Here is a 22,182-nt window from a genome sequence, read left to right as displayed (position 1 = left end):
AGGTGACCAGCAAGGTCGGGGCCCATGGGTAGACTGGGAGCCCCCTCCAGAGTGTCCTGTCTCCCTGTGGCTGGGGAAGGACATAACCTCCTCTTTCCCGGGCAGGCCTCCCAGAGCTCCATGGGCATCAGCCCTGGACCGGCCATCACATGTCTCCAAGGCCACTAACCCCTTCTGTGCCACTTGCCCCTGCTCCTGACAGGCAGCACTCAGTGTGACCAGGATGCAGGGACAGTCCCTGCTGATGTTTGTAGGGGTTTTGTCTAATGTTGCCCCAGACACCAAGGGAGTGTGTTGGGTAGGGACGAGGGGATCAGGAGGTGCTTCTAGTCAGCTCCTGGAACCCCCCAGGACTCCTTGGGTTTGGCACCAGTGCCCCACCCACACCCCTGTGGGAGCTAGATATGGTGTGAGGCAGGGTGGGAGCCTGGGTTTGGCTGAAGCCCAGTTCCTGCTCTGCTACCCACTCCACTACTCACCCTCTCTAGGGTCTCAGATGGAAAGGGGTGGGCTGGTCTGGTGCAGATCAGATCCCATTCAACCCTAACGTGCAGCATTCCCATGCCTCTGTCAGGCTGCAGGGCCCTTCTGGGGCCTTGCTGAGGTCCTGGGTTCATCAGGCAGAATGCCTCGAGTTGGGGGAGGCACCTGGGGTGCTGGTTGCTCTGGCTTTGCCTGTCCCTCAGGTGGGACCCAAGGCCACACTGCCAGGACAGAGGTGTCAGGTCCTAGCTGAAGGGGGCCTAGACTCTGAGAGTCCTGACATGGTCAGGAGCTGGCCAGGATGCATCAGTGCACCTTCAACACATCACTCTGCCCTCAGGCCCTGACCAGGAATGGGGGTGTACATCACGCTCCCTGACTTCTTGGCTGGGTGACGTGGTCACTTGCCAAGTGGGGGCTCAGCAGCTCCACAGCCCCTCCACTTCCTGGCCCAGAAACTTGGCTCAGCGTGTGAAGGGCTGGGTGAGAGCCCCAGGGGAGGAGCTTCATGGTGGGCTGAGGGTCCTCCCTGGGTTCATCACTCCTTGCCCAAACAAGAGAGGTGTCTGGCCTCACACAAGGCTGTCAGTATCCATTCACCGGAGCTTACCTAGCATCTACTGCACACCAGCTCCTTTTAGCAGGACATGGGGTTTATGGAGTGGAAATAGCCACCAAGTCCCCCTCCTGAGCTGTGGTCACAGCATTCCTGGGCCTGAGCTGGGAAACTGCCCTGCATCCTGGCAGAAGCCCACGGGTGAGAGACATGAAGTGGATGTGGATACGCAGGGTATACCAATGTGTTTATACCAACTCTAAAATTTACAATGTACTGTACACACTGTCAAGTCTGTGACTCAAATTTGTCCTGCTGACCAGCATTATAGTGGTCACCAGAAAGCTATCCCGATACCAGCAGGATGCAGAAAGGGGGTGCACGGGGCTGCAGAAACCAGCCCATCTCAAGGGGCAGGGTCAGGTCCATCAGTAGAATGGCAGAGGCCACTGGTGGACTCTGGCCCTTCTCACGTCATGGTGATGTTTGCTGGAGATACAGAGGCTCCCAGGCCATCTGGAGATGGACCGGGTGTCTGTCTCCATGGCACGAGTCACCCACTGAGAGCAACACTGCAGTCACCCAACCCCTTGGGTCATCGCTGAGGACAGACAGACTGACCAACAATGTGAACATCACTGTCCTGAAGGTAGGGCCCCTGAGGCACGTGCCACCCCTGTGTTTGGAGGCTCTGGGCCCTTCCAGGGCTGAGGTTCCACAAAAGGTGGAGAAAGGTCTCCTGTGCTGTGTGGTCACTGTGATGGGCACCAGGCCACAGGGTCACGGTTTGCAAAGCAGCGAGGCACCAATGCCTCCTCCTCCCACTGGGCTGGCTGGGGCAGGGCGGCAGAAGGCTTCTGCTGGCTTCCTCTCCTCCTCCCCCCTCTCCTCCTCCTCCAGCTCAGTGCTTTTCACGTCTTCCCCAGAATAGAAGACCTGCAGATTTAAACATGCCGAGCGAGGGTGGTGAGAGCCTGCTGGCCCGGCCTGTGGTTATACTCCCGTCCAGCCCCCCACCCCACAGGGGCATGTGCAATCCTCTTGGCTCAGTCCTTAGAGCCCGCAGCTGCACATCATTTCCAACCTCCGCTTGGCTGTGTTAACAGGCCGAACAAGCAGGAGGTGGTGTGTGTCTCACTTTCTGGCATAAGAGTATGGACTGGGGTTCCAGGCCCTGGGGCACACATCTCAACTGCCCACGGGGCAGCCTCCAGTCGTGGGGGATCGTGGTTCCAGCCTCTTCTCCCTACCCTAGCGCTTAAGTTCCTCCTCCACCTCTAAGACCCTGGTCTGACCTGCCCCCTCCCCACGGAGGGGCTCCCAGGAGGCTGACAACCGAATGTAGATGAAGTCCCTCCACTCTGTCTTGGCCCCAAGCGCCCCACCTGCTCCCTCCACCTGCCTCCCACACTTGTCTTGGCACAGAGACTCACCTTAGAGATTTCCACCTCTCTTTTTCTGTTTGGTTCTCTGGACTCTCACTTTCATAAGAAGCCAAATAAAGACCTAGTCAGAAAATGAAGTGATATTATGCATTTATGAGCCATGACAATAACCTCTTCTACACCCAGACTGTCACCTGCTTTTTGTTTTTAAATTAAATTGTTGTTGGGAGGTAACTGTAAATTCACAAGCAATTGTAAGAAATAATACAGGGAGATCCGTGTATCTTTTACCCAGTTTCCCCCAATGGTAACCACTTGCTAGACTATAGGACAGGATCATCACCAGGATTTTGGCGCCGACACAGTCAAGATATAGAACATTCCATCACCACAAGGATCCCTCATGCTACCCTTTTATAGCCACACACACTTCCCTCCCATCCCCACACCTCTCTTAACCCCTGGCCACTACTAATCTGTTCCCTGTGTCTATGTTTTGTCATTTCAAGAATGTGATATAAATGGAATCACACAGTATGTAACCTTTTGGGATTGACTCTTTTCACACTGTAATTCTCTAGAGATTCATCCATGCCGTAGTGTGTATCAGTGTGGTTCATTCCATTTTGTTGCTGAATAGTATTCCATACCATACTTTGTCTAACCATTCACCCACTGAAGGACATCTGTATGGTTTCCAGTGTTTGGCTGTGACAAATTAAGCTTCTGTAAACAATGGTGTATGAGTTTTTGTGCAAACTTGTAAATTCATTTCTCTGGAATAAATATATGCCCAAGAGTGTAATTGCTGAGTCACATAGTAGTTGCATACTTAGTTTTATAAGAAACTCTTTGTCTGGTTCTACATCCTGAAGATTTTCTCTTGCTTTTTTTTTTTTCTAAAAGTTTTATAGTTTTATATTTTACATTCAAGCCTGTGATCCATTTTGATTTAATTTTTGCATAAAGTGTGAGACTTAGGTTGAAGTTCATTTTTTGCCCTATGGATGTCCAAATGCACCTGCACCATTTGTTGCAAAGACTATCTTTCCTCCACTGAATTGCTTTTGCACCTTTGTCAAGAATCACTGTGGGTCTCTTTATGGGTCCTCTATTCTGTTACATTGATCTATGTGTCTGTCCTGCAAACACCACACTGTCTTGAATACTGTAGCTATTCAAGCTATATTGGCCTTAATATCGGGTAGAGTGATTCCTCCTGTTTCATTCTTCTTTTTCAAAATTGTTTCAGCTATTTTAGTTCCTTTGCATTTTCATATAAACTTTAGAATAATCTTGTCTGTATCTATAAAAAATCTTCCTGGAATTGCATTAAATCTGTCCTGAAATTTGGAAAGGAGAACTGATATCTTTGCTATGTTGGAGTCTTCCAATTTATGAATTCATGTCTCTCCATTTATTTAGATCTTCTTTGATTTCTTTCATCAGCATTGTGTAGTTTTTAGCATACAAATTCTATACATGTTGTGTTAGATTTATACCTAAGCACTTCTTTTTTGATTGATTGTAAATGATATTGTATATTTAATTTCAGTGAACTCATATTCATTGTGAGTACATGGAAATAAAATGATTTTTGCTTGTTTATTTTGTATTCTGTGATGCTTGCTGAACTCATTTTGTTCTAGGAGTTTTTATGGATTGCTTGGGATTTTTTACATCTTCTGCAAATAGGGGCAGTGTTAATTCCTTTCTGATATGTATGTCTTTTATTCCTTTTCTTGCCTTATTGCACTGACTAGGTCTTCCACCAATGTTGAATAAGAGTTGTGAGAGTAGACATCCTTGAGTTGTTACCAATCTTAGTGGGAAAGCATTCCATCTTTCACCATTAAATATGATGTTAGCTGAAGGGTTTTTGTAGATGCAATTTATCAAGTTGGTAAATTCCCTTCTATTCTTATTTTTCTGAGAGTTTTTACCATGCACGGGTGTTGAAATTTGTCAAATGCTTTTTCTCCACTGATTGACACAATCTAGTTTTTTTTTGTTCTTTGGCCTGTTAATATGGTGGATTATATTGGCTGATTTTCAAATATTGAATAGCCTTACATTTCTGGAGTAAGGCCACTCAGTCATGATATATGATTATCTTTATATTTTGCTGAATTATACTTGCTAATATTATACTTGCTAACATTTTCTTAAGGATTTTTTGCATCTATATTCATGAGGGATTATCTGGGTAGAGTGTATTATCTGTACTGTCTTTGTCCAGTTTTGATATCATGATAATGATATCATAAAATAAACTGGGAAGTTCCCTCCTCTTCTTTTTTCTGAAGGAGATTGTGCAGAGTTGGTGTTACTTCATTAAATATTTGGTAGAATTCTCTAGTGTAACTATCTGGGCTCAGACATTTCATTTTGGCATGTTTTTAAATGAAAAGTTCAATTTCCCTATTAGCTATAGGGCTATTCAAATTATCTATTTTATGTTGAGTTGTGGCAGTTTGTGTTTTTTGAAGAATTGGTCCATTTCATCTAAATTGTTAAATTTACATGCATAGGGTTGTTCATAGTATTTTCTTACAAGTCTTTTGATGTTGGCAGAGTCTGTAGTGATACCCTGTTTCATTCCCGATACTGGTAGTTTCTGTCTTCTCTCTCTTTTTCTTTGTCAAGAAGTTCTTTGCTAGAGGATGGAAATTTTATTGTGCTTTTCAAAGAACCAGCTCTTCAATTAACTTTTAAAAATTGTTCTGTTTTCTGTTTCATTGATTTCTGCTCTCTTGTGCTCTTATTTCCTTCCTTCTGCTGACTTTTGGTTTATTTTGCTCCTCTTTTTCTAGGTTCTGGGAGTGGGAACTTAGATGATTGATTTGAGGTGTTTCCTTTTTTTCTAATGTATGCATTACATGCTGTAAAATTCCCTCTCATCCCTGCTTTAGCTGCACCCTGCAAATTTTGATAGCATTTTCATTTAGTTCAATTTTTAAAAAAATTTCCTTGAGACTTCTTAACTCATGGATTATTTAGAATTGTGTTGTTTAGATTATAAGTGTTTGGACATTTTCCAGTTATCTTATGTTATTGATTTCTAGCTTGATTCCACTGTGATCACATGCTGTGAACACATGCTGTATGATTTCAATTACTTTAATTTGTTGCACTTAGGATATGGTCTGTCTTGGTATATGTTCGTGGGCAAATGAAAAAAATGTGTATTCTGCTGTAGTTGTACGGAATGTTCTATAAATGTCTATTAGATCCTATTGTTTGATGGTATTGGTGAGTTCTGCTATGTCTTTGCTGATTTTCTGTCTAGTTGTTATATTAATTGTTAAGAGAGGGTGTTGAAATCTCCAAACTATAATTGTGGATCTATTTATTTCTCCATTCAGTTCTATTGGGTTTTGCTTCATAAATATTGCAACTCTGCTGTTTGGTAGATACACATTTAGGATTGCTATATCTTCTTGGGAGACTGACAATTTTGTCATTACATAATGTCCCTCTCTGCCTCTGGAAATTTTCTTTCCTCTGAAGTATACTTTATCTGATATTATTATTGCCATTTCTGCTTTCTTTTGATTAATGTGTCCCCATCCTTTTACTTTTTAACCTGTCTACATCATTATATTTGAAATGAGTTTCATGTAGGCAGCATATAGTTGGGTCACATTTTTAATTTATTCTGCCAGCCTCTGTCTTTTACTTGTTGTATTTGGACCACTTACATTCAATATAAGTATTGATATGTTAGAGCTTAAGTCTGCCTATTTATTTATTATTTTCTATTTGTTCTGTGTTTTGTTTTTCTTCTCTTTCTGTGGGTTACCTGAACAGTTTTTAGAATTCCATTTTGACTTATCTACAGTAAATTCCTAAAGGATATTTTCACTGGATATAGAATTATGGGTTGGCAGTTGTTTTCTTTCAGCACTTGAAAAATGTGCCACTGCCTCTGGCTATGGTTTCTGATGGGGAACCTGATGTCATTTGAATTGTTTTTCTCCTATAGGTAAAGTATCATTTCTCTCTCAGTGCTTTCAAGATTTGTTTCTTTTTCTTTAGTTGCCAGAAGTTTGACTATGATGAGTCTTGGTATGGGTTTCTTTGGGTTTATCCTGTTTGGGATTCACTCAGCAACTTGAATCTGTAGGTTTATGTCTTTTCCACATTTGGGAAATTTCCAGGCATTACTTCTTCAAGTACTCTTCAACCATACCCAATTTGTCCTCTCTTTCCCAGGCTCTGATGACATGAGTGTTAGATCTTTTGTTATAGTCCCACTGGTCCCTGGGGCTCTGGTACAGTCTATATTTTTCTCTGTTGTTCAGATTGTAAAATTTCTATTGTTTTATCTTCCAGCTCACTGATTCTTTCCTCTGTCTTCTCCATTATGCTGTTGAACCTATCCGTTCAGTTTTTATTTTAGTTATTGCACTTTTCAGTTCTAAAATTTCCATTTGGTTCTTCCTTATATCTCCTGTTTCTCTGCTGAGATTTTCTGTATTTTCACTTGTTTCAGGGAGCCTGAGACTGACTGGATTGCCAGCATGCCCTGTCAGGGGAGGTCTGATGGAGCTGAGGGCAGGGCCAGGCTTTTGTCAGAGGCTTTTACCATCCCATTTGGGGCCCAATACATCTTAGGTCCCTTCTCTTGAATTTCTCAGCTCTTTTGGGGAGGTAGAGGGAAGGATAGGAAGAAGAGAAGGTCAAAAGGGAAGGTGCTTCTCTCTAAGGGTATTCCAGAAGGGCCGGGATTTTATTTGCAAATTCATAGCTGTCTGTCTGACTGGCACACAGCAGACTCTCTAGAAGTATTGTTGACTGAAGGAGTGAATGAAATGCCCCCACCCCACCTCTGCCCTTCCTGCCTCTAGACTCTCCCCACCTCTCTCCTAATGTGCCTTTGACAAATTTTATTGCCCAAGTTCCACTGGGTAATGACAACAGTCATTATAATAACTAGTGTAGTAGGTTGAATAATGGGTCCCAGAGATATTTAGGTCCTAATCCCCTGAATATGCCCTTTTGGGACTTCGCAGATGTGATTTAGTTAAGGATCTGGAGATGAGGAGATTATCTGGGTGGGCCCTAAATGCAATCACAGGTGTCCTTATAAGAGAGAAAGGGGGAGACGGCTCCAGAAGGCAACATGATGATGGAAGCAGAGGCTGGAGTAATGTACTTTGAAGATGGAAGAAGGGGCTATAAGCCAAGGAATTCAGGCAGCCATTAGAAGTCATAAAAGGCCAAGAAGTGGATTCTCCCACCACAGCCTCCAGAAATAACCAGCTTTGCCAACACCTCTATTTTAGCCCAGTGGAACTGATTTCAGACTTGCTAACTTCTGTAATCATAAGAGGCTAAATTTATGTTGTTCTGAGGCACCAAATTTGTGGTGATTTGCCACAGCACCAGTAAGAAACTAATACAACTAGTATTGATTGAGTGCAGTCCTGTGGGCTTTGCTTGTGTCATGTCAATTAATTCTCACCATGGCCGTGGGAAGTAGTTTCTCTCGTTACCTCATTACCTACCCTTTATAGATGCAGTAGGTGAGGCTTAGAGAGGGTGAGAAAGCTGCCCAGGGTAACACAGCTTCTGGGGTGGGAGCAGCCAGGCTGGTTTATCCATCAGGCTGCTGAGCTTCTCATGTATGTGGGGTAGGGGAGACTCCAGATACGGATGAGACCCCCCCAAAATTACTGGCTCCAAAATATAAAAAATAAAATGGCAAAATTGAAAGTATTAACAATTCAGAAGCAAGTCATTAAAAAGTCCTTCCCCCTAATTTTTTATTTTTAGCAGAAAATGTTTTCCTGGGCATGGGTGTGGGTGCCTGTGTAAAATGCCTGCCATGACAAGGAGCCAGGCCTCCTGTGTGCTGAGCAGGGTTCTCCCAGGGTGGTACCAGGGCATCCTGCATCCAGAGAGCAGCTAACCATGGGGCCACTCTGCTCCCCACAGGGCCCATCAACTCAGCCAGATGACTGTTTGCTTCTCCAGCACTTTCTCTTCTGGAGGAGGGAGATCCAAGAGTATGCTCATTTAGCAAATTCATAAGCAAATCTGTTGTGTCTGACAAATGATCGGATGGAAATACTGGCTATTTAAGGGGACAGACATCAACAGTGCTCTGGAGAAAGGATGCCTCGTTTCATGCTGGTGTGTATTACACATGAACACACACACATACACAGGTACACACTCACACACACAAACATGCGCATGCACACACCAGTTGTGGAAAGACCCATGGTCAGCCTAGTACTTTGCCACCCCTACATGAGCCCTGGAAGGGCTGTTTTTATCATCATGCCCACTTTTCTGATGAGGAAATTAGGGTCAGACATCGTTCAGATTTACAATGTCCAATGGCATCCAAACTGTGCCTGGGGGAAGCCTGGCCTTGGGAGCCCAACCTGCAGCTCCTCGGGCCCTGTCCTGTGCTCTGGGGGTAGCAACTATTCAGTTGGGGGATGCAGACTTCCCTGCTTCCTTGCAGACCTAGCACACATGGGCGTGGTGCATCCCTGCTCAGAGCAGGGGCCCTGAATGGTGATGTGACCAAGAGACCACCCACGAGTTCTGTGGCTGGGGGTCAGGGAGGCCATGGGGCCACCTTACCATCCTCGCTGAAGATGGGAGCAGTGTGCAGGTAGTGGGTGATGCTGGGGTCTTGCTCGAAGGGACACTCCACTTGTTTCCATGTGATGAACTCTCCTACTTGCTTGGCCAGCTCCAGAAATTTCTGCCAGGGACACAGAGACACAAAATGATGCACCCTGAGTGCCTGGAGGTCACCTGTGACAGTGGGGCCGGCCCTGGCCCAGTGTCTCTCATCATCCCCAGTGAGGCCTGCCTCTAGGGTGGGCAAGGTGGGACACGGGGCAGAAAAATGATGGAATCACCCATCAGGAAATCTGGACGTTTGTCACATCTCTTCATTCTCTCTGAAGAATTTGCTATGCCCAGCACCTAGGGTTCACCTGTCCCCCTTGTCATGGCGAGAGAGCAGCCTTGGGCTATGCCATCAGCAGGCAGTGCATTTAGCTAGAGGTGACTATTACTTTAGTTTCATTCTGTTTATTTTTGTGGTTATCTCAACTAATGGCAAGAGATATATCCCTACTTACAGCAACTTTGTTTACATAGAGAATGAGGCAAATACATTTAAATAAATGTATTTAAGTAAAATTTAATTCATTTAAGTAGAATTTTAATTGAGTAAAATTTAAGTACATTTATTTAAGATTTTAAAAACTGCTAACTTAAAGCAGGATTTTAAATACAAAGCTGTGACTGGGTGAGAACCCCACTCTGTGGCATTCTTTGATCAGCCTTGGTGTCTGCCCCCAGTCCCCACTGCCCATGCCCCAGTATCTGGGGCCACATGAGTACCTGTCTTCTTGCCCCTCACTGCTCCCCCGCCCATCCTTCCGCCCAGGCCTTGATTCTGAGGACCAATTCAAGAAAGGCAAGAGACAGAGTGTGCGTTGGGACCAACTGGAGAGTGAGCTCCCAGGCCCCCTTGGCCCCTGCAGTCTCTCCCAAGCCCAGCCTCTTCCATGTCGCCTCCAGCCTGGACTGCCCCCTGGGATGCAGAGCCCAGGCATCCTGCTGGACTGGGCTTCCTCCAGCTATGCCGGCCCCTAGGGGTAACCAGACCTGTGGGCAGCATGTGAAGGTCTGCTGGGGTGTCCATGTGAAGCCCCACAGCAGAAGCAGCTCCAGGCCAAAGGGCCCAGGCATTCATTGTGGGCCCTGTCAGCAGGAGACACGTGCAGAGCCTTTGGCGGGCCATGTGGCATGTCCACTCCTCCTAGCCACTCTGTGTGGTCATGGTGGCAGCCCTGTTTCACAGAAGGAGAGACTGAGACTTGGACAGAGTGAGGGGCTGGCCCAGGACTGGTGTCCCTTGGAGCTGGAGGCTGAGTGGGGCAAGCAGTAGGGTAGGGCTGGCCCTCTCGCAGGAGAAGAGCCCCTTCTTTCCTGTGGATTGGGGGGGTACCACTGCTCATGGCATGCTCTGTCTGACTCAGTGACCATCTGCTGTCACCATCCTGTGCCCTTGGGGCTCCTGGGCCCCATTCCTCCCCCTCCCCATGCCTAGCCCACCAGCCACTTCGAGACGTACATGCTGGGTAAGCTTGTATGTGGGGTTGAGACATGGAGTGGATCAGCCTGGCCTTGCTTCTAAAGAGCTTGGGGACTTGGGTGCTGTGACTGAGGGATAATAGCCCGCTATAGAAGGGGCCTCTCTCCTCCTGTGAGGTCAAGGGGAACTTCCTGGAAGAGGGAACATTTGAGCTGACAGTGATGAGTGTCTGCAGAGGAAGAGGAAGTCTTTCTCTCCTTCCCACTCTGCCTGACACTTCCTCCTGTTGCTAAGGGCTCCTCCTTCGGAAGGCCTCTCCTGACCGTGAACTGTGCCCCTGTGCAGCTCCTGTCACAGCACCATGTCAATTGTCACTGTGGGTCTGCAGGGCTGTCTTTCTTGCCAGCCTGGGGCTCCTTAAGGACTGAAAATGATGCTACTTCACCTGTGCTAGACACGAGGCCTGCACAGAGTGGGGGTCAATGCCTTCATGAGCCTCAGTCTCTTCCTATGGAAGATGTGGGGAGACCCCAATAATCCCACTCTGATGTTGGCTGCAAACTGCTGCACTCTGCCTCGGAGTCCTCCTTTAATCCAACCATTCAGGGCCAGAACTCCTGCTCTGGGAGCTTTTATCAGCCTGCTTAGGTGGCAGGCCCTCCAAGGCCCCTGGACCCTACCTCAAAGTTGACGTGTCCATTGGGGAGGCGGTTGGCACAGCCTTCGTTTAGGAAGTAGATGTCTTTGATGAGCAGGCTGAAGAAGGGGATGACAATCTGGAAGGGAGAGGGTGCAGATCAGCCCTCAGCTGGCCTCCCCACAGTGGCTGCATAGGAGAGAGGCAGCCTTGCCAGCAGCCACCTGCCCCAGGGACCTCAGATACAACACCAGGATGCAGAAGGTGGGAGAGACTTCCCACCTGGGCAAGGCTGGCCAGCCTCAGGGCTTCATGGGCCACAGGCTACGTAGTACGTACCATGGGGAGCAATGTGGAAACCACAAAGAAAGGAGGCACAAACTAGGGCCAGACCATTTCTTTCCAGGTCCCACCAGACCCCAGTGCAGTGCTGATTGAGCTCCTACTGTATACAATGCCATTCCCCTTCCTGTTGGGGCTGGGTGAAAGATGCATAGTTTCAGTGGCCTTTGAACGTTTCTCCCATCGTCTGTTGGGAAAGGCCAATGGGAGCTTCTCCCCACAGTCCAGGGGTCCACAGACTTAGGTCTCCTGACTCATGTGCCCCAGGAGGAATGGAGTGTGCCGAGCACACTTAAATATAAAATAAAAATTTTAGAAAAGAATAAATATACTGAAATAGAAAAATATTTTTTTAACGTTTTGGTTTTATGAATCAAAAAATATGCTAATGGAATGTGAATTATCTGCTGTGAAATTCTGTGGCCTCTTTTAAAAATATACATTTAACAATTTGCCATTCTATGTCTTTCTTGATGCGAAAGATCTGATGCTGCTGCACTATGGTAAGGCTGAAAGCATCCCTACTCTGGTTCCTGAAGGGACAGGCTTATGTGCTCAGCCTGAGAAGGATGGGGTCTCTGTGTTTCACTGTCAGATGCCTTGTTTCTCCCTCCTTGTTCCATACCTGCTAACCCCTAGAGAAAGGAGTCCAACTGGTGACAGCTCAGACTACTCTTGGGGAACCAGCTGGGTCTACCTTGTGTGTGGGTTAAACTGTGTCCCTCAAAAAGTTATGTTCAAGGACTTCCCTGGTGGTGCAGTGGTTAAGAATCCGCCTGCCAATGCAGGGGACACAGGTTCGATCCCTGGTCCGGGAAGATCCCACATGACACAGAGCAACAAAGCCCGTGTGCCAAAACTACTGAGCCTATGCTCTAGAGTCTGCAAGCCACAACTGCTGAAGCCTACTGAAGCCAACTGCTACAACTACTGAAGCCCACGGGCCTAGAGCCCGTGCTCCACCACAAGAGAAGCCCGTGCACCACAACGAAGAGTAGCCCCCACTCGCCACAACTAGAGGAAGCCCGTGTGCAGCAACGAAGACCCAATGCAGCCAAAAATAGAAAGAAAAAAAAAGTTATGTTCATGTCCTAAACCCCCCAGTGCCTATGAATGGGAACTTATTTGGAGATAGGGTCTTTGCTATGGATGGAATCAAATGGAGATGAGGTCACATGGATTAGGTGGGCTGGTATTTTTATAAAAAGAGGGAAATTTGGACACACACTGGGAAGGTAGTCATGTGACAACAGAGACAGAGATGGGAATGATGCGGCCACTAGCCAAGGAGTGCCTATGGCCATCAGAAGCTGGAAGAGGCAAAGAAGAATCCTCCCCTAGAGTCTTTGGAGGGAGCATGGCCCTTCCAACCTTGATTTTGGCCTCTGGCCTCCAGAACTGTAAGAGAATACATTTCTGCTGTTCTAAGCTACCTAGTTTATGTGCTTTGTTATGTCAGCCCAGGAAACTAACACATCTGCTCTGCCCTTAGGCTCCAGAGCTGGGCACATGTGGCCAGGCCAGCTAGTGCCGGCTTCCAGCCCATCACCCTTAGGCCCGGGCACCAGGCCCTGACACTTCTGGCTCAGGGACTGCCTAGGTCATTCCCCAACCAAGCTGACAAGGGCTTTGATGTGAGGACCTAGGCACTGACCACTCGGCACAGCATAGAAGCATGGATGGCTCAGCTGGGCGGGGCAGATGGGGAAACCAAGGTCCATAGAGTGGCAGGGCCTGGCACCAGGTCATCCAGCTAGTGATCACCAGGGCCAGGACCAGAGCCAGGTTTAGCAGGGTTTTTCCACAACTGAGGGGTTTCCTGGGATGCAGGACTTGTGATACTAAACCTGGGGCAGTCCTAGGCAAACTGGGATGAACTGGTCACCCTAGATTTATGTCACTTCCACAAACATTTGCTCATGTCTTCTCTATGCTAGGTGCCAGGGCTTGGGGGACAGTGAGAGTGTGTCACACACATTCATTCCTGATCCCAGTATAGTGGGAGACAGTCAAGGGAACAACCTACAAAACAAGGAAGCCTCATCTTGGCTTCCCCCACGCTGGCTTTAGTCCCTTGCTGTGCTCTCAAAGAGTGTCTCCACTTACGCCCTTGTCACCGGGGCATTGGTGGTGGGCCTGAGTCCTTCAGTGTGCTGAGGTATATACACATGAGATCATGTTTCATCCTCATCACTGTCCTGTGAAATAGGGCTTTTATGACCCCACCTCACAGATGAGGAAGCTGAGACTCAGGCAGGTTAAGTAACTCATAGAAGCTCACACAACAGTAAGTAGTGGATGCAGGACTAGGACTCTGCTCCAGAGCCCCTGTCCTGTCTTCTTCCTCACTGTGCCAAGAGGGAGGGTGGTCTCAATCCATCTCCCACCACCCACACTGGTGCTGAGTCCCTGGTCCAGTTCTTGTGCATGATGGCTGAATTGAGTTGGAATGGGGAGACCCACTGAGACGGGCAGGGGTGGGGATTAAGGGCTGTGGGACTCTGGGGACAGAGACGGCTCCTCATGGGCCTGGTGCAGGTTTCCTGGTGGCAGGGCCATTGAAGTGGTCCTCTGGGTGGCAGCATTTCCCATGTGTGAGAATTTTTCACCACTTCTGTCTGTCCACATGACTGTAAACCTGGGCCATTGTTTTCTGGACCTGAGCATTTCCCTCAGAGCCCAGCTCAACCTGGAGGGCACCCAGAGAAGCCTGTGTGGAGGGTGCTTTGTCACAGAGACTAGGGGAGAGTGAGGGGCAGACAGGAGCCAGCCATAGGCAGGAAGAAAACACAAAGTGACCTCCTGGCCTCAAAGTTTCAGCTGGGGGCACTGGGAGACTGCGAGAGCATCTGCAAGCTTCTTTCCCTCCTTCCCTACTTCATTTCCTCCCTCTTTCCTTCCCTCCCACCCTCCCTCCCTCTTTTCTTCCTTCCAACCTCCAGCCTTCCATTCTTCTATCTTTCCTTCCTCCCTTCCTTGCACACTTCCATCCATCTATCTATCCTTCCTTCCATCCATTCTTCCATCCATCCATCTATCCGTCCATCTGTCCTCCAACCTTCCATCCATTCATGAAGGAGCTTCTGTGGGTCTAGCCCATGGTCCATAACTCCCTGGAAGTTAGAGGAGAATGCAGTGAAACTAAGTGCACAGCTCTGTCAGTCTCCCACCTATAGCCCCAGACCTAAATGCACAGCGTCCCAGCACCCCAGAGCTAGAAGGGGTGCAGGGAGCAGGAGCACAAAGTCCCAGTTTGTTCACTCTGCTCTCAGGGTAGAAGGAAAACAGTGCAGAGCACCAGTGCTGTGACTGACACCTCAGTCCAAAGGCTGCAGCCTCCTCTAGGCATCCCACCCACAGTCCAACTCCTGGGCCAGAAACCAGTACCCCTGTGACTGCCACATGGTACCTGTGCCCCGAGGACGGAAGGTAGGAAAGACTGGGAGACTTAGAGTCTGATTCCTGGCTCTGCCGCCTACTTACTGAGTGACTTGGCTAGTGAGGGCTCCTCTCTGAGAATCAGTCTTCTAATGCAGAAAGTGGCAATGCTGAAGTCTACCCCATGGAATAGTTGTCAGAATTAAATTGGGAGATGGTGGTCAAGTGGCCCTCATGCGGTGGGTGCTCAGTGAAGCGAGAGTGCCCCTGCTGCCCTGGTTTTCCAGCTTCCTGGCTCCCGGGGGACAGGCTCACCTGCCCTGGGACTTGAGGACATGCCTTGCTGAGTGCTGCACCCCTGCACCAGGCTCCCCGGGACCCAGCATTGCTGAAGTGCTGACAGCCTGAACAGGAAGGGCCAGCTGGACTGGACATGGCCAACAGTGTGGCCTGGGTCTGCGCATGATCTGTGCTCTGCGGGGAGGAGGCTGGGAAGGCCTGGTGGGTTGCACGAGCATGCATATCTCAGCCTGCTCCCCAAACCCGACCACATATGCATCCAATACAATCACAGAGTCACTTCGAATTTCAAGAACAGCAACTGGTTCTATTATCCCGTAAGCTGGAAGCAACTTCCACAAACTATGGTGGGGCCCTGATTCCACCAATGTTCCTGCAAGAGACCAGACTGAAAAGGCACAGCAAGTTTTGCTGTTTTCTCCCCATGGAGATGAACGACTCTAATCATCAAGCTGGTGACAGGTTTTAAGCTGGCGGATCATGGCAATCCCAGGGCCTGGGATGGTTTCTTGTATCAGAGGCCACTAGGAGAATTTGGAGGAGAAACAAAATTGATCAGGATGACCAAATGCCCTCCAAATGCAAATGTATAAGAACAAGATCTGTGAAAATGCAATTCTGTGGCAAGAAGCCACAGAATTTTGGTTTAGTCATTTCCAAAAACATAAATGTGATCTGAGGCCACATCAATGAAGGTATTGCCTTTAGGATAAGGAGGTGTAAGACCCTATGTACTTGGAACCACAATTTGATCTGAAACAGAGGGACCCTGACAAATGGAGCTGTTCAGAGAACAAAGGGACCCAAGAGGGGAGGGAACTGGAGACCACAGCATGGCAGGGCAGGCAGGCGGGGCCTGGGGCTCAGAAGAACTGGTGGCTGGAAGAGGGAATGGCCTTATTCTGTGTGGCCCTCTGGAGAGGACAGCCCCAGGTGGCTGGCACAACCCCACAAGGCAGCACTTGCTACCAGTTAGAGCTGCTGGGGGGTGGGTTGATCTATTTGGGGAGGTGGTGAGTTCCCTATACTGGAGGCATGCGAACAAGGTGACACGACTCTCTTATTATAGATGCTGCAGAAGGGCAGGGGATTGGACCAGATGACCTTCAAGTCACCACCCCACCTGGGCCTAGCTGGTCTGGAGCAGGGAGGGGCTCTGAGGGCTGGGCAAGCCTCTGACCTACCTTCTCTCGGCTGCTGTGGGCGGTCAGGGAGCGGTGGGCTGCCCCACGCAGGGCTGTTCTATAGTTGCAGAAATTCCCTGTTGGGTCCATCTGGTGCTGGAAGGAGATAGGGAGGCATTTGGGCAACTGTGTCCTGGGGATGGCTGGTGGCACCCAGCAGCCCAGCAGCCTTGCTTACCTCGAGGATGAAAAACTTGGCTGTCTTCACTTTGGCCCAGGTCTTCTTCAGTCTTGAGACAGGGCTCATGTTCATGCCAGCTGAAAGAGGGAAGGCTGAGCTGGGGGCAGGGCCAGGCTGGGAGGACTGTTCTGAGCTGCACAGTCCCTCTGTGAGGCCCCCCGCTGGCCTAGCCCCTCAGGCTGCACCCTGACCAGGGCTGATGTTTGTGGGGCCTCAGCCTGCCAGATGGAGGGTGGGTGGGTGCTAATGGACACTGTGTACAGGTAGGCCTGGCTTCTGTATGTGCAGGGCCCCTGTCCCAGTCCCTGTCCCACACTGGCCCTATACTGTGACCAGGGGCCTGCTTTGGGCCCCTGCTTTCCCTGGTTCTGGGGACACACTGCCAAGCTCTCATCAAGCACCCTGAAAGTCCTGGGCTTGCCTCAAAAGGGGCACCTCCCCAGGACCTTTGGGGTGGGGTGGGGGGAACATGGGCCCAGCCTGCACCCACCCCCTGCTCAGGTGGCTTGCACCCCACCTGCCTGGGTGTGCCCACTCCACCCTCTCTGGGAGCACTTGCACCGGGGGCTCCAGGCCTGGCCGGCCCACTCACAGATGATGGCCATTAAGGAGTTGAAGTTGCCGATGTTGAAGCACTCACGGGCTACGTCGATGAAGAACTCAATCACCTGGGCCCTCTGTTTCTTCTTGGACGGCTGGGGACAGGGCATATGAGCCTCAGTGATGAGGTGTCCCCACCCTGCCCTGACCACACACCCTGCTTACCTGTCCTATCCCTCATTAATCTTCTTTAAGCCCATTTCACAGCTGAGATGCTTGATGCCAAAGCAGTTTGTAGCCCAGGGACTGAGGCTCTCAGTGCACCCCGGGTGGAGCTAGCACAGAGCTCATTGCCATGGAGGGCCGGATGGGGGCTGGCGGGACTCCTGTTGCCACACAGGAGCCACCTGCAGCATGGGAGGTGCTGGGGGCCCCCACATGTCCTCCTGCCCTCTCAGGCCTAGCTCCAGCACCCCTACACCTAGAAGCAGAAAACATGACTCCCTCACCTCTCTTCCCAGCACCAAACTTCTCCACTTCACACGGGGTGCGGGGGCCCCACGGTGACCCTGAGGCCCTGTCCCGTAGCAGCCCCACCAATGCTTTCTGTCGACTGACTGTGATTTCAACCCCAGCTCGAGTCGAGTGCGTGAGAATTTGATCTCTCTGATGGGTCAGAACCAAACTGTGTCCTCTCCCAGGCTGAAGCGCTGCCTGACTCTGGGGTGGGCTCTGTCCAGGCTTCACTCAGGCAAACCCCCGTCTTAGCTGCCAGGCCAGTGATGCGGTGTCAGAAGCAGGCAAGGCCCAAGGAACCCTACAGTGTTCTTTCCACGTAGGTTGCCCTCCTCCCATAATTGCAGAAGTGGTCCTTACTGCTGCCAAGAAGCTTGCTGTGGTGTCTGAGGAGCTGTGCATCCAAAATCCCTTCCGAGAGCTGCCCGCCTGAGGTCCTGCCCTTTCATGGGACAGCCCACACGGGGATGGTGATGGTGACCGAGCAAGGTGGGGGATCAGGGCCAACTACTAGGGTGGATGTGGGCACTCTGACAGGAAGCACTGTCTCAGGCTGAGGTATCACAGATGAGCTTCTCCTTTCTCGGTCACAGACCCCTCATAAACACCTTATGCCCCAAGCTCTGTCTCAGTGTCTGCTTCCAGAGAGCCCACCCTGGCACATATGCTGCCTCCAATCTTCCCCTGAGATGGGGGACCTTGGGCTTCACCTGACAGTGGGAGAATGGGCTTGGGAGAGGGTTCCACTGCCATAAGGAAGGGAAGAAGGTGGGCAGGGTCTGGCTTGGCGGGGCTGAGACCCGGTGGCGAGCATGTCCAGCTCAGTGTTGCCTGGTCTTCCTGCTTTCCAGGAGAAGCCAGAGACCTGGACTTTAAAGTGCAATCTCCCACTTCTTAAAGGTTAGATTATTTCTACCTCTAAGTCCTGAGTGAGCCAAATGGAATTTGTCTGCAGGCCAGACCAGTCCGCCCCAGGAACAGGTGGAAGAAGCAGAGCCCGCCCCTCTCTCCCTCAGCAAGCATCTCTCTGACACCCTCTGTGACTGGCAGGTGGATCCACGCCAGGCAGGATCCACCGGCACGCCAGGATCCACCGCATCACTGGCCTGGCAGCTAAGACGGGGGTTTGCCAGGCTCTACCCAGAGGGGAGATATCACTACAGGCAAGCTGGGTGACACCCGGTGTCCCAGAGCATGCCCAGCCTGGCCCTGGGCTTGGAGACAGGCTCATGATGCTCTTCTGGTTCCCTCCCAAGAAGGCTCCTCTCAAGCCCTGGCCACCTTTGGCCATGCCAGGTCAGGCCTTGGCTTCCTACGCACCATGCAGATCTCAGTAGCCACGAGGTAGCACAATCTGTTGAACCATTTCACGTAAGCTTCCAGGTTGTTAGTCTTGTCACTGAAACAAGGCTAGGAAAGACACAAGGACCATGCTCAGGCTTTTTGTCAATAACTTTTTGAACACGAATAACTTTTTGAAGTCAGCCATGATCATTATAGACAATCTGGGAAATGTCGCAACCTCAAAACCATCCACAAATATCTCAAAACCATCCAAAAATACATGATTTGACATGTATCCTTCTAGTCTTTTCTTCTATATGATATCATATATATCTATATGATATATATACCATATACCCACACACACAATTAATCCTCATTATTCACAGATTTTGTGTTTGCGAATCTGTCTACTTCCTAAAATTTCATTTGTAACCCCCCCAAATAACACTCATGTCACTTCTTGGTCATTTGTGGACATGTGCAGAGTGGCAGAACATTTGAGTCACCCAATGCACCTGTGTGTTCACAGCTGAGGTTGAGCTGATGCCCTGACTTCTGTTTTCAGCTCCCACACTGTAAACAAGTGTCCTTTTTGTAGTCTATTTAGTGTCTTTTTTTTTTTTTTTGTGGCACTTTTGTGCTTTTTCTTGGTGATTTCACTGTTTAAAGTGGTCCCAAGCACAGCGCTGCCATGCTATCTTGTATTCCTAAGCACATGAAGGTTGTGACGTGCCCTAAGGAAAAAAATATGTGTTAGATAAGCTTCATTCAGACGTGAGTCACAGTGCTGTTGGCCATGAGTTCAATGTTATTGAATCAACAACATATATTAAATAAGGTCTCATTAAACAGAAACACACATAAATCAAGGTTATATATTGACTGGTTGATGAAAATGTTGTGATGAAAGGCTTGCAAGGAGCCTAACCCTATGTTTTCCCCAGGAGTAATGGCTCAGTATTTGCTAATTCAGTGTTCACAACGACTATAGGATATAAAGATGGTGAATAATGAGGACCAACCATATGTATTTATGTATGTATGTGGGTATGTATGTTTCTATCTCTATCTCTATATTCTATATATATTCCCACATTTTTCTACATGAACCCTTTCATGTGCTATAAAATATTCTTTGGAAACATAATTTTAAAGATTGATGTAGACTATTCCACTGTATAAATGTACTACAATTCCAGAGAATCCAAAGGAAGTAAAGGAAGAAGGAAAAAAAGAAGCACAAGAGGTAAAGAAGACAAGGTACAACAGAAGACAGTAAAAACAAATGCATCTAGAGCAGTAATTACCCTGATATAGACCAGTCACTGTAATTTTAAAAATCCAGCCTTCTGCTATTTTCAAGAGGTACACCCCAAACCCAAGGATATAAGTAAAAAAATTGAAAAATACACGTGATAAATATTTATGTGATATTTATCATCACATAGCTATATTAGTATTAGACAAAATAGACTTTAAGGCAAAAAAGGACTCCAAGGCAAGAAGCATTAAGAGAGTTTAAAGGGTAACTGCATAAAGATAAAAGTTTTGATTTATTGAGAATATGTCATGAGTCTAAATTTGTCTGCACCTAATAGCATAGCTTCAAAATATGGAGGCAAAAATAATCCAGAGAGGTAAATTCCTTATAAGGAGGAAATTAAGAATACTTGTTCGTTAAAAGACACAATAATGAGAACGAAAAGCAAAGCAACCAACTAGGAGAAGAAAATTTGCAGTACATCTAACTGACAAGGGATAATCAACTAGTACACATTTTAAAAACTCACACAAAACTCTTAAAAATCCTTAAGAAAAAGACAAATCACCAATAGAAAACCGAACAAAAATCAGGGGCAGGCATTTCATAGACGAGAAAACAAGAATGTCCAAAACACATGAAAAGATGCTCCATTTAACAGTTTGACAAAAATTAAAAAGCCTGACAATTTCAAGCATCAGTGAGGCTGTGGAGCAAGAATAACTCCCTGCTGGCAGTGTAAGTGGATACAGCCTCACCTGGCATCACCTGGTAAGGTTAATCATATACCCACCCTGTGACAGACACAGTGACTCCCTTCGTAGGTATATATTAGAGCAACATCTCAAAGTGTTGTCCATGGACTCCTGGGGGTCCCTGAGACCGTTTCAGGGGGTCCACAAGGGCAAACCTAATTTCATATTCATAGATTATTGCCCTTCACCATGTTGACATTTGTACCAATGCATAATAGAATGATGGGTAAAATTGCTGCCACCTTAGCCTGAATCGAGACAGAGTCACCAAATGACACCAGTGGCCATTGTGGTCTTCACTACCACACACTCACAGTAAAAGAAAAAAAGTGAGTGTGACCAAGAATGTCCTTGAGGACACAAAACTTTTCAGTTTTATTAAATCTCAACCCTTGAGTACATGTCTTTTTCATGTTCTATGTGACAAAATGGGAGTGCAGTTGTCCCTCGGTATCTTTGGGGTGGGAATGGTTCCACCTCCCCCCTCAGATACCAAAATCAGAGGATGCTCAAGTTCCATATGTAAAATGGCGTAGTATTTGCATAAACCTGTGCACATCCTCCCGTGTACTTTAAATCATCTCTAGATTACTTATAATACCTAATACAATGTAAATACTATGTAAATAGTTGCTTGGGTGAGCAGTAAATTCAAGTTTTGCTATTTAGAACTTTCTGGAGTTTTAATTTTTTCTAATATTTTTGATCTGAGGCTGGTGGAATCTGCAGTTGCAGAACCTACAGGTACGAAGGGAGGACTGTAGACATAGGCACTTCTGCTGCACACAGAGTTTTGATGGTGGTCTTGCGGAAAAGCACTGGTGTGACTGACTTGTGAGCTGAACTTTACTCATGGAGCACTATTTTTACCTGAAAGAAGGACTGACCCATTATGGTTACTCAGACTTCAGTATTTGGTTGATATTTCCTTGAAAATCAACAAAATGAGCCTGTAACTTCAAGGAAAACAACTGATAGTATTCGTTGCCAAGGATAAAATTCAAGTTTTCAAGAGAAAATTGGGAACTTATAAAACATGTATCTGCCTGTGGAGCTTGACAGCTTCCCAATACTTAAGAACTTTTTGGGTGATATCAGTAGTGAATATATATAATTTCATGAATGAATATCATTTTAAAATATCATATAATGAAACATGCCAACATTCAGAAGGTCTGCTTGATTCAGTGAACCCATATTTTCCAAATGGACAATATATGTCACAAAATCCTGCATGGGCAAAAAGATCCATTCAAGATGCAAGATGGACCAATGAATTTTAAAGTGATAGAGTTTATTTTCAGAT

General features: G+C 47.8%; 1 protein-coding gene across 2 annotated transcripts in view; it reads right to left on the bottom strand.

The window, feature by feature from the left end:
• Positions 1-1,950: 1,950 nt before the first annotated feature.
• RASGEF1C (RasGEF domain family member 1C) overlaps positions 1,951-22,182 on the bottom strand; it is a 32,265-nt gene continuing 12,033 nt past the window's right edge. For both annotated transcript variants that reach the window (XM_029217972.1, XM_029217973.1), the window contains 8 exons: positions 18,894-18,983; positions 17,110-17,212; positions 16,515-16,594; positions 16,337-16,432; positions 11,176-11,271; positions 9,025-9,148; positions 2,473-2,545; positions 1,951-1,975 (listed from right to left, as the gene is read on the bottom strand). In XM_029217972.1, coding sequence (XP_029073805.1) covers positions 1,951-1,975; positions 2,473-2,545; positions 9,025-9,148; positions 11,176-11,271; positions 16,337-16,432; positions 16,515-16,594; positions 17,110-17,212; positions 18,894-18,983 — 687 coding nt within the window. The remainder of the gene's footprint in view (positions 1,976-2,472; positions 2,546-9,024; positions 9,149-11,175; positions 11,272-16,336; positions 16,433-16,514; positions 16,595-17,109; positions 17,213-18,893; positions 18,984-22,182) is intronic.

This window comes from Monodon monoceros, unplaced genomic scaffold, assembly GCF_005190385.1.
Source record: "Monodon monoceros isolate NGI ecotype Baffin Bay Population unplaced genomic scaffold, NGI_Narwhal_1 Super_Scaffold_12, whole genome shotgun sequence".
In the NCBI taxonomy this organism is placed as follows: domain Eukaryota; kingdom Metazoa; phylum Chordata; class Mammalia; order Artiodactyla; family Monodontidae; genus Monodon; species Monodon monoceros.
This window is presented reverse-complemented; position numbering and strand designations above follow the sequence as displayed.